The sequence below is a fragment of the Chelonia mydas genome, chromosome 24 (assembly GCF_015237465.2).
Source record: "Chelonia mydas isolate rCheMyd1 chromosome 24, rCheMyd1.pri.v2, whole genome shotgun sequence".
Taxonomy (NCBI): Eukaryota; Metazoa; Chordata; order Testudines; family Cheloniidae; genus Chelonia; species Chelonia mydas.
In genome coordinates this window covers 5930139-5944059 of record NC_051264.2, presented here as the reverse complement: position 1 = coordinate 5944059, position 13921 = coordinate 5930139, and the positions used below count along the sequence as shown (strand labels likewise).

At 52.6% G+C, this 13921-nt stretch overlaps 1 protein-coding gene across 1 annotated transcript in view; it reads left to right on the top strand.

The window, feature by feature from the left end:
- The first annotated feature begins 139 nt into the window (after positions 1 to 139).
- The window catches only part of LOC114020545 (perilipin-2), a 48349-nt gene continuing 34567 nt past the window's right edge, over positions 140 to 13921 (top strand). The window contains exons 1-5 of the mRNA XM_043534990.1: positions 140 to 431; positions 7664 to 7741; positions 8958 to 9156; positions 10233 to 10315; positions 11629 to 11884. Of these exons, the coding sequence (XP_043390925.1) occupies positions 201 to 431; positions 7664 to 7741; positions 8958 to 9156; positions 10233 to 10315; positions 11629 to 11884 (847 nt within the window). The 5' untranslated portion in view covers positions 140 to 200. The remainder of the gene's footprint in view (positions 432 to 7663; positions 7742 to 8957; positions 9157 to 10232; positions 10316 to 11628; positions 11885 to 13921) is intronic.

Genomic DNA, 13921 nt, shown 5'->3' with positions numbered 1-13921 from the left:
TTACCATTTTACTGGAGTCTATCAAGTCCTGTTTCTCTGTGCAAAGTCAGAACATCAGTGCAGCTCTCTAGACTGTTGGCTGATCTGGCTGCAGAGAGATTTTTATCACCCAGCAATGGGTAGTCTCAGACCAAGGACTGCATTTATACCTAAAGCCACTGCGTTCTTCGGTGATCCCTGTTAATTATGTATGTAGGGTAATGAGAATGATCTCGCTTGCGTTTAACCTGTCGCGGGCTGTACACGTGGATGCTCTTAGCGATCAGTGCTCTTCTTCCATGCCTTCAGGACTCATCCGCATCCACCCACCCTTCCTTACAAGCATCCCAGAGCACTTTGTCTATTGCTGCATTAGGACTCGGAATCACTGCTGCCCTTGTGAAGAAAACCCCTGGTTGTGCACGTACATACACAAATATTCATTCACCCAGGTAACTCGGATTTTAGCTGCCTTGAACTATGATAAGCTATAGCAAGAGAAAACTGATGGCTTGTTAGCCAAATTGCAAGGGGTTATAAGAGGAACTGGGCTCCAGACTTTCAGTTGGGTCACAGCTCTGCCACCGCCTGCAAAATGAAGATGTTTTAAATTGTCAAGGTAAAATGTAAGTACAGTTGTCTTTGTGGATATCTGTGCCTTGTATGCAGGTGTTAATCTCCGTCTGAGTACAGAGCCTGTAGAAGATCACATATCAATAAGAATAACGTAGCTGTTAAGTGGCGTTATTGCATAATGTTAGATGTAGCTCTGACACTTTGTAATGTTGGTGAAGGAGGGAGTAGAGTGAACATAAATCAGTTAAATGGGTGGGGGTGACGCTAAGTAAAAATATCACACTAAATTGTTTTCAGTCTATTTATTAACATGCTCTTCTGCCTCTAGCAAACCCAGCTGCCAGCAGCTTCTTTGTACGGTTAACATGAAGGTTTTGACATTTTAGAGCAATATTGTTAAGTTTCTTGAAGTTTAAAATGTACAATAGACAGCCGCAAAGTGTCTCTAACAATCACGTTGTCAGTTTGATGTAAATACTGTACAATTAAGTTGTTAATAGTTTAAAAAGAGAGACAAGGTGGGAGAGGTAATATCTTTTATTGGACCAACTTTTGGTGAAAGACAAGCTTTTGTGCTTACACCGAGCTCTTCCTCAGGTTTAAGAAAACATAGGGCAGTTTGCAAACTAATGAATTAAAAAGCAAAGCTGCTGCTATTTTCCTGTCATCTTGTGTCTCTTAATTTGTGACAGATGTTTATTTTGGGGGAGGCAGCATTCACATAGTAATTTACAAGGGCAAGGAGGATTGGAGCCATTACAGCGGGGTTGCAGTTGGGAGCATGGTTTGGACATAAGAATGGCCATACTGGGCCAGACCAAAGGTCCATCTAGCCCAGTATCCTGTCTTCTGACAGTGGCAAGTGCCAGGTGCCCCAGAGGGAATGAATAGAACAGGTAATCATCAAGTGATCCATCCCCTGTCACCCATTCCCAGATTCTGGCAAACAGAGGCTAGGGACACCATCCCTGCCCATCCTGGCTAATAGCACTTGATGGACCTATCCTCCATGAATTTATCTAGTTCTTTTTTGAACCCTGTTATAGTCTTGGCCTTCACAACATCCTCTGGCAAGGAGTTCCACAGACTGACTGTGTGTTGCGTGAAAAAGTACTTCCTTTTGTTTGTTTTAAACCTGCTGCCTATTAATTTCATTTGGTGATCCCTAGTTCTTGTGTTCTGAGGAGTAAATAACACTTCCTTGTTTACTTTCTCCACACCAGTCATACTCATAGACCTCTATCATCTTCCCCCTTAGTCCTCTCTTTGAAAAGTCCCAGTCTTATTAATCTCTCCTCATACATACAGCTGAGTGCATTCCAAAGGTAAAACATTGGCTATTCATAGATCTTATGTGAGCAATGGATAAAAGTCCTCCCCTGGCAGAGATGATCAGACTTTATACTTCTGTTCCAAAGCTGGTATGGTCCAGCAGATTGGCAACTGAACAGGAGCTCATGAGAACTAGAGAGAGGAAAACGAAGCAAAGAGAAGGGAAGTAACTTGTTCGCAAAGCAAGTCAGTGGCAGAGCATACCCAGTAAGTAGGGCACTGGACTGGGAGTGGCATTCACTACCTATTGCCACTGTTCCTTAGCAAGTCACATCTGATGTACTGTCTGAGAAGCTCAACTATTTCAGCAAAGGGGCGTTTTGATTTTTGCCGGCATTTTTGAGGTGGCTTTGAGATGACCTTGTGAAGTAAGCTGTCCTGATAGGCCCTGCCTTCGTGCCCAGTCATAGGGAGATCTATACCAGTCGAGAGTGGAAGGTTGGAAACTGACGTTGTCCGGGTCCCACCAGTGTTGGTCATGGCCACAGTGACGACTGGAGCTCCAAGCTGCTACACTGCATTTGGGGCAGACGCAATACTTAAGTCATGGGTAGATATCCATGAGGTTAGAGCACCAGCGCCGCACAAGCGGCCGGCAAGCTTAGAAGGGGTATGACTCTTGACTGGATTTTAGTTCGTGTCTTCTCAATGTGTTGTCAACAGGACCCAGAGCAGTCGAGCTTTATCCCCAGATAAGTAGGGTACGGTTCAAAAACGATTGGCGGATAGGTGAAAGGGGCCCGCAAAATAACAAACTGGTCTTCCCAGCGTCCCTCCGGGCATCACCCTGAATCTATTCCTAATTAGGCTGTTTTGCAGACTTCCCGTATTATCGACATCTCTGCAGATGACTTCAGAGAGAGATTTGACATGGGGGGCGAGCGCTAACCGCCGGAACTCATCGAGTTCACATGAACGTGTGTCAGGGCTCATCTCCCTTTTCAAACAAACACAAAAAGGCTCAGTAATCTGGCTGTGCTTTGTGCCATGTGGGAATGAAACCTATCCCTCCCCCCACCTTGTTTAAGGGTTCTCCCCATGGAAAAGGGGGACTCTGACCCCAAATTCTATCCTGCTCTCCTGTATAGCTGACTATGCAGAGAAAACGTTGATGAGCTGTTCGCTGGCTGCGTATAAATCTAACACCGTGTATCACTTCAGACGTATTTGATGCTCTGCTCTTTATGTCAGCTTGAGGTTATGTGCAAGCTACAGCAGCCCAGCTATGGAGCTGCAGGTGCTTCCTACGTTGACGGTTTTTCCATCGGTGCAGGTAACCCACCTCCCCAAGTAGCTAGGTTGATGGAAGAATTCTTCTGTCAAACTAGCTGCATCTGCACTGTGGGTTAGGTCGACCTAACAGCGTTGCACAGGGCATGACACTTTTCACAGCTGAGAGCGATGGAGCTAGGTCGACCGAAGTTTTAGGGGTTGACCAGGCCTGATGCTTTGCTCCTCTTTTGTCAGAAAGGGCAGCTTGTTCTGGGGGGAGGGGTGATACCAGGAGATGCAACAAACAAGCAGTTCTAAGCGCTAGCTTTACAGGTGCTTAGCAAGAGAGAAATGGCTCCTTCAGAAGGATGCTGTAGTACCTGGTTGGCTCCTTAAACGTTGGTTACGTGGGGGATGTGGGAGAGCGAAACTCTGTTTATAATAGTTGGTGGAACCGGATACAGAATTTTGAGTTGCTCCTTTTACAGAGGGAGGAGCTGGTTCGGATCCACCTCTGAACTCTACAAAATCAGGGTTACGTACAATCCTGTGGTCCATCCCTAGTTCTAGAATCAAGACATTTCTCAATGAACAAAAGGTCTTCTCTAGGGTTCGGGCTACGGAGGGCTTTTGCTCCTTGGGGTTCAAAGAGTTTGGCTATACAAATACTTAGTTCATGGCAAGCAGGATGTAAATCTACCTCACACTAGCCTGTGGCACACTCAGGGTACGTCCCCATTGCAAGGGGAGGAGTGATAGTAGGCATGCCTGTGCCAGCTTTAATGTAGCTGGCACCGGGTAACAATAGCGGTGTAGCACATGTACTCAGGTGACTAATCCATGCTGCCAAGCTCGCTGGCGAGCCTGGGTTTGTATGCAGGTTTCTAGCCCCTGCTACCATGTTTATTACTGTTAGCCACGCTAGCTGGATGAAAGCTGGCCCGGGTATGTCTTGGCATGCTGCAGCCTTAAGCGCGGGGTAGATTGACATTGCAGCTTTCTGTGACCTCAGTGTTCGTATCGAGAGAAACTCTCAGTGAAATTGTGCCAACCTCCCTTCTAGGTTCATCTAGAAGCCACACATTGCTCTCTGGATCCATTTGGAGCCGGGCTTCGATGGGAGTTGCAAGATTTTCTCGTTGACAAAAGTTGAGTTTCAAACTTAGTACATGCCTGGGCACTGGGTTCGTTCCCCGTGAGGCCGCATTCCCCTTTTGTGGCTTTCTTCTCGGAGAACTTGGTCCTGAAAAAAAAAAACTCTTGAGTCTGGCTCTTGGGTTCCCCCCCAAGCTGTTTAAAACTATGAATGTGGCCCTGGGCTAATCCGATCCAGTCTATTAATCCTCGTTGAGGCTGGAATTCCGCTCAACAATCCATTAAAGCCATCAAAAGCAAAGGGGTGGAGACTTTTCCAACATAAAGGCTGCTCAGTGGAAACCTTTTCCCCACTGGTTGGTTTCTAGGGAGAAGAGCAGCCTCTTCAGACCGCAGGACAGCTGATTCCAGCGTTCTCCATTCCCCCCTCCTTGCTGAGCAGGAAGCATGGCTTTAAAGAATGTAAGTAGATTTTGTCGTGTTCATTCTCTTTCATCATGTTCATTCGGGCAGGCACCCGGGAGGCCCAGGACTCTGTTCTAGACGCTGTATACAAACAACGCCAAAAGCTGCCCCCAAGTTTTGCAGAACAATTTATTCAGAAGACTTTGGGCCAGAATCTCAGCGGGTATAAATGACCACAGCTGAATTGGCTTTGGTGGTGATCTGCCAGTGTCCACCAGCTGAGGATCAACCCCATTCTGCCTTTATGCCCATCACATCCTTCACAGTCTGTACTGACCCCTGGATGCGTCTCCATGGAGACTGGCCAACAAACTGAGATCCGTGCTGCTCATTATTCCCACCGACACACACACACTCAGTGTCACGGGCAAGTTTTGCCCGCATTTAGGCTTGGGGATAGGTGTAAGTGAGGACAAAATGTAGCCAAGCTGCGTCTCCCAGTTGGGTGTTGTCGGAAACAACAGACACGTGGCTAGGTAGCTTTTCAGAAGGTGTCAGCAACTCTTCAAGGCCAGTCACAAATATGCTGTACGGAGCATAGTGAGATTAGAGCAGGATGCCAGGAATCAGGATTCCTGGGTTCTGTGCCTGCCTGCCACTGACCTGCTGTCATTTTCCATGCCAGCTTTTAGCAGTAGGAAACGGCCATAAGGCCAGGTGTGGTCTGTGCACAGGCCTGGGAGCCAGGACTCCTGGTTTTTATTCTTGGCTCCAGCACTGACTCGGTGAAATTCCGGGCATCTGGCTCGCTCTGTCTGTGCACACCACTTGACCTGGTCAATCAGAATTTGCCAAGCTTTGGGGGTCTCCCCCAAAAGCGGCTGCAGGAGCTCGAAGAGCAGTGAGTGTCAAGCTTATGACAACGCTGCGCACCGGCTTTGATCCACCATGCCAGGTCACCGTTCGGAGTGCTCTGAGAACTTTGCAGAGGAAGATACTCCACAGATGTGTCTTGTGTATTTCTCCCCCGCCCTCAATCTGTAAGGAGAGAGAGCTCAATAGTAGCCAGAATGACAGCATGTGATTAGAATAGGCACCAACTCAGCCACACAAATGTGCGGCCATTGCATTCGTAGATTATAGAGCCCAAGGGAACCACTGTAACTGAGTCAGGCTTCCCACATGACATAGGCCAGGGGTGGCCAACCCGAGCCTGAGAAGGAGACAGAATTTACCAATGTACATTGCCGAAGAGCCACAGTAATACATCAGCAGCCCCCCATCAGCTCCCCCTGCTCCCAGCACCTTCCACCTGCCAATCAGCGCCGCCTCCTCCCTCCCTGCACCTCCTGATCAGCTGTTTCATGGCATGCAGGAGGCTCTGGGGTGGGGGGAGGAGCGAGGGTATGGCAGGCTCAGGGGAGGGGGCAGGAAGGGGTGGAGTGGGGGCAGGGCCTGTGAAGAGCCAGGGGTTGAGCAGTGAACACCCCACGGCCCATTGGAAAGTTGGCACCTGTAGCTCCAGCCCCGGAGTCGGTGCCTGTACAAGGAGCCGCATGTTAACTTCTGAAGAGCCGCATGGGGCTCCGGAGCCACAGGTTGGCCACCCCTGACGTAGGCCCTACGGCTTTCTAGAGCGGTGTGCAAGTCTGGACAAAGGCTGCAGTATGATTTTAACATCCCTCTTACCACGTAAAGTGCCGTACTGACTCATGCGGTTGCACCAAGGTTTGACGGGTCGGTGTGACTGACGGGTTTGAAAAAAGAGAGCAGTTATCACTTCGCTTTTAACCAGGAGACAGTTGCAAGCGTGGGGCCTGATCCTTGACTCCCGTGAGTAGTGCCATGAAAAGCAAGGGGATTAGTCATGTGAGTGGAGTTATGTGGGCAGGATCGGGCCCTAGATAAGGAGCTAGCCGGGTTTGACCGCAAAGACTGGGTCAAATCTCGCAACTTTCACGTTTCCAGTTTCCATTTCTATTTGGGGTAGGGGAAAGAGAAAACCCCTTTTGTTTTAGTGGGAAGAGTCAACGACACCAGTGTGACCCAGGAGCGTCTCAGTGCCACCTGGAACGGGCACAGAGGCCTGCAGGCGGGTTAGGGGAATCTCCTGAGTCTGGCATGTATGTTCTAGTTCACCAGAGCCTGTCTCAAATGAAAGCTGGTCTCACGCAGGTCACCCGTGTCCTTGTGAAATGCAGCTCCGGGTGCAAGGGGAGAGGTCACGTCTCTATACTGCAAAAAGTGTTTGGATCATCTGTGTCTGAGGCGGGCAGGTGGGTGAAAACCAGGGTGAGATCTTCATCCTGCCACCTGTCTGTGTAACCAGAGCATGGTCTGGTTCACGAGAGGTCACCTGCCACCAGTCTGAACTGAATGCAAAGGAAGGACTGTGAGAACTTCAGGAAGAGAAAAACAGCAGGGGCAGGGCGGGGGGGTGAAAGAGAAACCTTACCTTGAGGTGCACTTCAAAGGTTTGCGGTGCTGTGTTCGGAGGATGGGGGAGAAGACCCCCTGGCGCCCTTCGCTGAAGAAGAAAATGGACAGTGAGTTGGCTTGCTGCAAAGGCGGTCTCAGCCAGGCGGGGTTGAAAATGCCAAAGAGGACGCTGGGCCAGAGAAACATCGTTAGACGGGGGGTTACACTGTTAAGTTTAGGGTCTGGGAAGCATGTTATGATTGCACAGCACGCCTGGGATAGTCCGCATGGCCCCGGATCAGGGGCTGGATGCTACAGGGAACGCTCTGAGGGCGCCGTGGTTGGTGTGAGTCAAGTACTCCTTTTCTTTTTTGTTAAACTGTAGAGGGAGCGGGGCCTGCAGTGGCCTGGAAGGTGCGGAGTTAGGGGGCTGATGCACAGTAGGCACAGATAAGACTTTCACCAAAGGGCAGGTGGGGACGAGGTTCTGGCTGCAAACAACAAAAAGAGCCAAAAATCTTGCGGAGCAGCAGGAGTTTGAGCAGGCTGGGGTGGCGGCTGTGATTTTTATCTCCTTGCCCTAATCATTTGAGGTACTAAGTCGGTGGGAATCTTTCCTGATTGAGGGCTTCGGGACTTGCCCCAGGTGGAGCAGCGAGGAGAAAGGAATGGGAAGAACGCAGGCAGCAGAGAGGAAACCAGTGCAAGGAATGTATTCAACAATGTGTGTAATTTTTGGGGGGGTTGCTGGCAGGGCCGTCCTTAGGCATACACAGCTGCGTAGGGCACCATGAAATTTGGGGCAATTTTTAATGCTGCACACACTGAAGTACCAGCCCCGGCGACCAGTCCTATCCCCCGGCCGGCCCCCCACGGGCTGCACTCACTGCAAGGGGCAGGGCCATCCCTGGGGTGGGGGGTCCCGGATAACTCCCTCCTCCCCCTCTTACCCTTCCCCCCTGCTCTGCCCCCGGCCTGCCCCCATCCCACCTCTTCCCCCAGCGACCCCGCACTCACCGGTGGCGGGAAGCGGAGCACCGCGGCTGGGAGCTGGCGGAGTAGAGCGGGCTGGTGCGGGGCTGCTCCGCTTCCCGCCACTGCTGGTGACCAGACAGCAAGTGTGAAAAATCGGGGCAGGGGGTGGGGGATAATAGGACCTTATATAAGAAAAAGACCCCAGAATCAGGGTTGTCCCTATAAAATCAGGACATCTGGTCACCCTAGTGTGGAGGGGATCCCTTCCCCGAAGCCGCCTCCCCTGAGCGACACGGCTGGGGCGAGGGAAGTGGAGCGGAGCGGGCTGCTCCTGGCCCCCCGCTCATCCCCTGCGCCACTCTGGGCCTGTGGGCCCCCAAAATTGCCCCCCCCAGCTCCTGCCTCCCAGACCCTGGTGGAGGGAAGGCCTGGGGCCCCACACAGCCCCCCGTAGGACACCCAAATGGCTGGGGACGGCCCTGGTTGCTGGAGTGGGTGGAACTTGCGGGCATGGCTCTGCACCTACAATTGAGTCATTCAGTTAAATGGCATTTGTAGAGCATGTGGATCAGTCCTAGAGACTTAGGCAGGAGGTGGAGGTCAAAAAAGAACTGCACCACAATTGTCAACACAGCACTGCATCCAGGATCGAACCGCCGACACGTTCAGTTAAATAGAATTTGTTAGACTGCGTGAAACCTCTAGTGACTCCCATAACGTTAGGTTGTATTAGGTGGGTGGGGAGGGAGACTGCACCAGGCTTTGAAAGGGAGGACAAGGGGTTTGTTCTTGACGCACTAGAAGCCAGGGGAGGGGTTCCAGGACGGCAGGGTGACTTTAAGGGCTGCGCTTAGCAGGTGACATCATGCGGTCAGGTAGCTGCTGTTCAGGCCTGAAGGCAACGGCACTGAAAGATGCTCGCCAGCAAGCCTGACTCACGCGAGTCCCATTTCCCTCCTCCCTAGGGCAACACCTTGGCACGCCTAGCCAGCATCCCTCTGTTCAACTCGGCCTATCAGATCGCTGTGTTCACCTACGCGGACATAAAAGGTGCCCACCCCGTGGTGGGTTTCTTTTGCGGCATGGCAGAGCGCAGCGTGAGCGCCGTGGTGGGGGTGGCCGTGATGGCAGCCACTCCGGTCATGCAGAGGCTGGAGGTGCCACGTGAGTATGACTGGGGGGCGAGGCTTAATGAATGACGTTGCTAGGACTGGTCAGACTGGCTATGGCATGGGAATGGCCCTTTCTTTGCCCTTTCTTAATATTTCCATTTCTGGGGCGATGGCAGAATGGCACCAAAGCATTGGTGCAAGAGTCCAGCCACCATTCCTAACCTGCTCTACAAAGGAAGTCTACCTTCCACACGGCGTCCAAACCTACCCCCCCTCACCGGCGCTTGGCCTTCTCTCGCTAACCAAACAGCAGCAAGATAATCAAGTTCAGCTCAAATCTTCTGCCCAGGCTTGGTTGCTCCTAAGGTTCCTCCCACAGGACTACTCAGCCCACACTCTAGATCCTCTTTCCCCAGAAAGCCGCTCCCAGCTCCCTTCTGTCCAAGTAGGGTAATGAGCTACCTGCACCAGCAACTCAGCAAACCCTCCTAACACTTCCATAATAGACTAGAACCCTGCTACCAAGGTAGGGTGCTTCAGGTCAACACAGCTACCCTGATCCCATGCCCCTTTTGTGTTCACTCATCCTCTCCAGGATGAGCTTTTAGTGTCAGGAATATTTGTGGAAGCAGTAAATTTTAAGTGAATGTTTGGATGTCTCATGCCTCCATTCTCCTTTTAGGTGGGGCTCCCTGGCCAGATTACAGCTCCCAGGATGCACCACAGCATCCCTTCTTGGTGAGGAGAGGCAGTGCATCATGGGAGATGAAGTCCAACAGGGGAGCCCACGCCCTATAGGAGAATGGAAGCATGGAGCACCTGGACTACAACTCCCATGAGAAACCCTGGCAGCATTTCAAAATTGCAATATTTTGTCTTGTGGGCATTTGGTTTTTTAACAGAGAATTTAAGTTTTCTGACAGAGAGAAACAATTATTGTGAAAAATTTAGTTTAGTTAATAACTCAAGTTTCCATTGGCGGAAAGTTTTCAACAGCCCTAGCTTGAAACCTGAACCCAGATTTGGATCCAGACTTCACAGACACCCCCAACCCATCCCCTGTAGGCCAGACTGAGTCTGAGATGTGGGTGCTGATTTGTGACATGCATATGGCTTTCTCTTGCCCAGTAGCTGTGGTTAATAGCTTCACACTGAGAGGCGTGGATGGGCTGGAGGCAAGATTCCCCATTCTGGATCAGGCAGCGGACGAGGTAAAAGGCCCATTGCTGGGGTGGGGTTAGGCTTTGAGATCTGACGGAGGTGCTGTGAATGCTGCGACTGAGAAAACAACCGAAAAGCCATCCCGTTTTCCTTGTCATAACTTGTGGGTTCTATTCTGGGAGCGGGGAGTAGGGTCTAGTGGTTAGTGAATGGGGGGGCTGAAAGTCAGGACTCCTGGTTTCTATTCCCAGCTCTGTAGCCTTGGGTGACTCACGTCCCAGCTCCGTGACTCAGTTTCCGCACCTGCAAAAGGGGGATAATCTGCCACCCTGTAGGGAGCTGATGAGCCTCAGTTCATTCGTGCTTGTAAAGTACTCTGGGAGCTCCAAGAGCAGGCCCCCCTATTATTGTCGAATAGTCGGGGGGAGAAGCTGCCAATTTCATTCTTGTTCGCACCCCTGGTTTGGATGTACGTAAAAAAGTTATTGATAGACTTGAGTGTGTGGGCATCATCGTTACAGATATGCATCGGGCTGGCCTGCTGCCATACAGACTGCCCCGACTGTAATGGCCCCGTCTCTGGCGTAACGCTCTGGGGGAGATAACTGTGCCAGGGTATTTTCCCAAAAGCACGTATCCCGGTGGCATGCACACCTGCCATACATGGCATTGCCACCAGAGGGTGCCACCAGACAGCTCTTTGCAGCTGAAAGCCATTGCCAGGACCCCAGAGGCAAAGGATGGGGTTGCCGGTCAGAGATATCCTCTCCCTCTGGCCCCTGGCTGCCCTGGGAGATAGGGAGATGCCTGGCCCTGCAGGCGGAGCAGAGCGCTTGGTTCCCCTAAGAAGGCTGCTGTGCCCATGTGCCATGTCCCCCCCCCACCAAGCAGGGTAACTCCCCCTGCCCCCGAGCCCTCCACTGTGCCCCTCCTCCGACCCTCCTGTGACCCCCCTAGCCCCACATACCACCCCCTGCTCTTGAATTCACCCTCCTCAGATCCCTCCCTGCACATGAAACTCTTGCCAACCACCCCCACCCTCCAAATTTACCTGCACAATTTATCCTCCCCCGAAACTTACACCCTAAATTTACCGGCACCCCCACCAGCCCCCCAAACTTACTGCACAATTTACCTTCCCCTCACGCTTACCCACACTTTAATCTTATTCTTCCTGGTACCCACTCATGTTACCAGGGGCTTTGAATGGACTCCTCTCCGTATACGGCCCAACACTTAACCCTGCACCTGCCCACCCCCTCCTCCCTGGGGAACGGTGCCGCCCCGCACTCTGCCTGCAAGTGAAGAACTGGTGTGTCATTGGGCCCCGCTCTTGATATGAGTTCGTCCCTGTCGCCCCCAGGTCCTTGGGAATTTGCAAGACAGCCTGGCTGCTGGCGTGGAGCAGCTGCAGTCCAGCACCGCCGAGCGAGTGGGTCGGCTGACAGAGAGGGCCAGCGGGGTGGTGGAGGACGTGATGGGCATCGTGGCCTTGGGGGTGAACATCATCCTGAATGCCAGCATCATCAGCCAAGTGCTGGAGCCTGGGGCCAAGGCAGCTCTGAGCCGCCTGGAGCAGATTGCGAACCACTATCTCCCTGCCACAGAGAAAGAAATGAGTGAGTAACAGCGATACCCTCAGCCTGCCAGCAGGGCCATGCCAGGCAGACCCTGGGGTGGTCAGTGTCACGAGCCCCACTTCCCAGCTGGGGAAACTGACGCACAGAGCTCAGGAAAGTGACTTGCCTAAGGTCCTCCCATGAGCCAGTGGCAGAGTGAGGAATAGAACCCAGGAGTCCTGACTCCGACTCCCTCAATAGGAGTGTAGATAGCAGTATCTCTCATTTCTTTAGTGCCGCTCATCTCAAAGCATGAGAAGGAATTCCTTCGCTTGCCACCAACATGCAGCCACCTCTGGGGTGGAACGTGGCAGCTGGTTAACAGCTACCTAGCTACTTTGCACGGGGATCTCTCACCTGGTGCTGAAATGCAGCCAGCTCTGGAGTGGAGCATGGCAGATTTTGAACAGCCACACAGCAACAGTTTACTGAAGCAGTGGCAGAAAGGGATGAGCCAAAATAGAGCGACTTCCTTTGGCATTTAGCTGAGATATTGGCGTTCCCACCAGACCCCCCTTCTCTGGCAGCTTCATGGCTGGGGTCCCCAGAGGAATGATGTCAGCCCTGCTCCCGCTCTCACACCCCCATCACCTCCTCAGTCCCAGGTGGACGCTAGCAGCAGGTAGGGGGGCCTGCTGGCAAACTTCCCATTGGCCAGCATGACTCACGGTTCTGCCAGTGTTCAGGAGTGGGAGGGGATGGCAAAGCCCAGATTCCCAGCAGCAGCCCACCTGCTGCGTGCGGCACGGCTTTACACGGAGCCAATTCAGGAGGGACTTGGCGCGCTAACCACTAGCCCACGCTCCCCTCCTGGTGCTGGGCGTGGAACCCAGGCATCCTGACTCCCAGCCCCCTGCTCTAACCTCTCTACCCTCCCCCCCATGCATCCCAGCCTCCTTCTGCCTGTCTGTTGAGCTGCAGGTTGGGTGACCAGATGTCCCGATTTTATAGGGACAGTCCCAATTTTTGGGTCTTTTTCTTATATAGGCTCCTATTACCCCCCACCCCCGTCCCGATTTTTCACACTTGCTGTCTGGTCACCCTAGCTGCAGGGGACCCTGGTGCTGTCCCTTGTGCTGATGTGCCGGCTGGGGGAGGGCAGGGGGCTGCTGTCTGTTCAACCGCTGTCATTTCCAATTTCCCCTGGACTTGGTGACGCTCTGCAAACACCCCGGCTGCTGTGTCACCCACACCAGTGACACTCCCTCTGAGGCTACACGGGCTCTGGCACGTAGGCTGCCTGCCAGGCCTGGTGCTCTGGCAGTATCTGCACAGCAACCCCGTGGCGTGCGTGACCTGTGGAGCGCTGGCGGGCAGGTGGATATCCCTTAGCTCACCACCACCACCACAGGACTCGGGGTGGAATCCAGCCGCCAGGCCTCACGCCTTCTGTGCGAGTGTGGCGCACCCGGGATTGAACCGGGGACCTCCAGAGCTAAAAGCACGAGCTGGGTGGCTGGTGAACGCTGGGTGGCATGCACTGGCTTGTTAACAGGAGGTCGCTGTGACAGGGTTTGTTGTTCCAGGGTTGCTTGTGAGTGGTGGGCTGTGTAGCCTTTGTTATTGCAGAGATGTCCGTAAGCATTAGGCTGCACGCCCTGGTTTGTTATTGTAAGGTTGCCCATAGAGACTAGGTTGCACACCCTGGTTTGTTATTGAAGGGTAGCCCATGGGGGCTAGGCTGCACACCTTGGCTTGTTATTGTAGAATTGTCCATAGGGGCGAGGCTACACATCCTGGTTTGTTATTGTAGGGTTGCAAACCCTGGTTTGTTATTGTAGGGTTGCCCGTGGGGGCTGGGCTGCACACCCTGGTTTGTTATTGTAGGGTTGCCCGTGGGGGCTGGGCTGCACACCCTGGTTTGTTATTGTAGGGTTGCCCGTGGGGGCTGGGCTGCACACCCTGGTTTGTTATTGTAGGGTTGCCCCTGGGGGCTAGGCTGCACACCCTGGTTTGTTATTGTAGGGTTGCCCCTGGGGGCTAGGCTGCACACCCTGGTTTGTTATTGTAGGGTTGCCCGTGGGGGCTAGGCTGCAC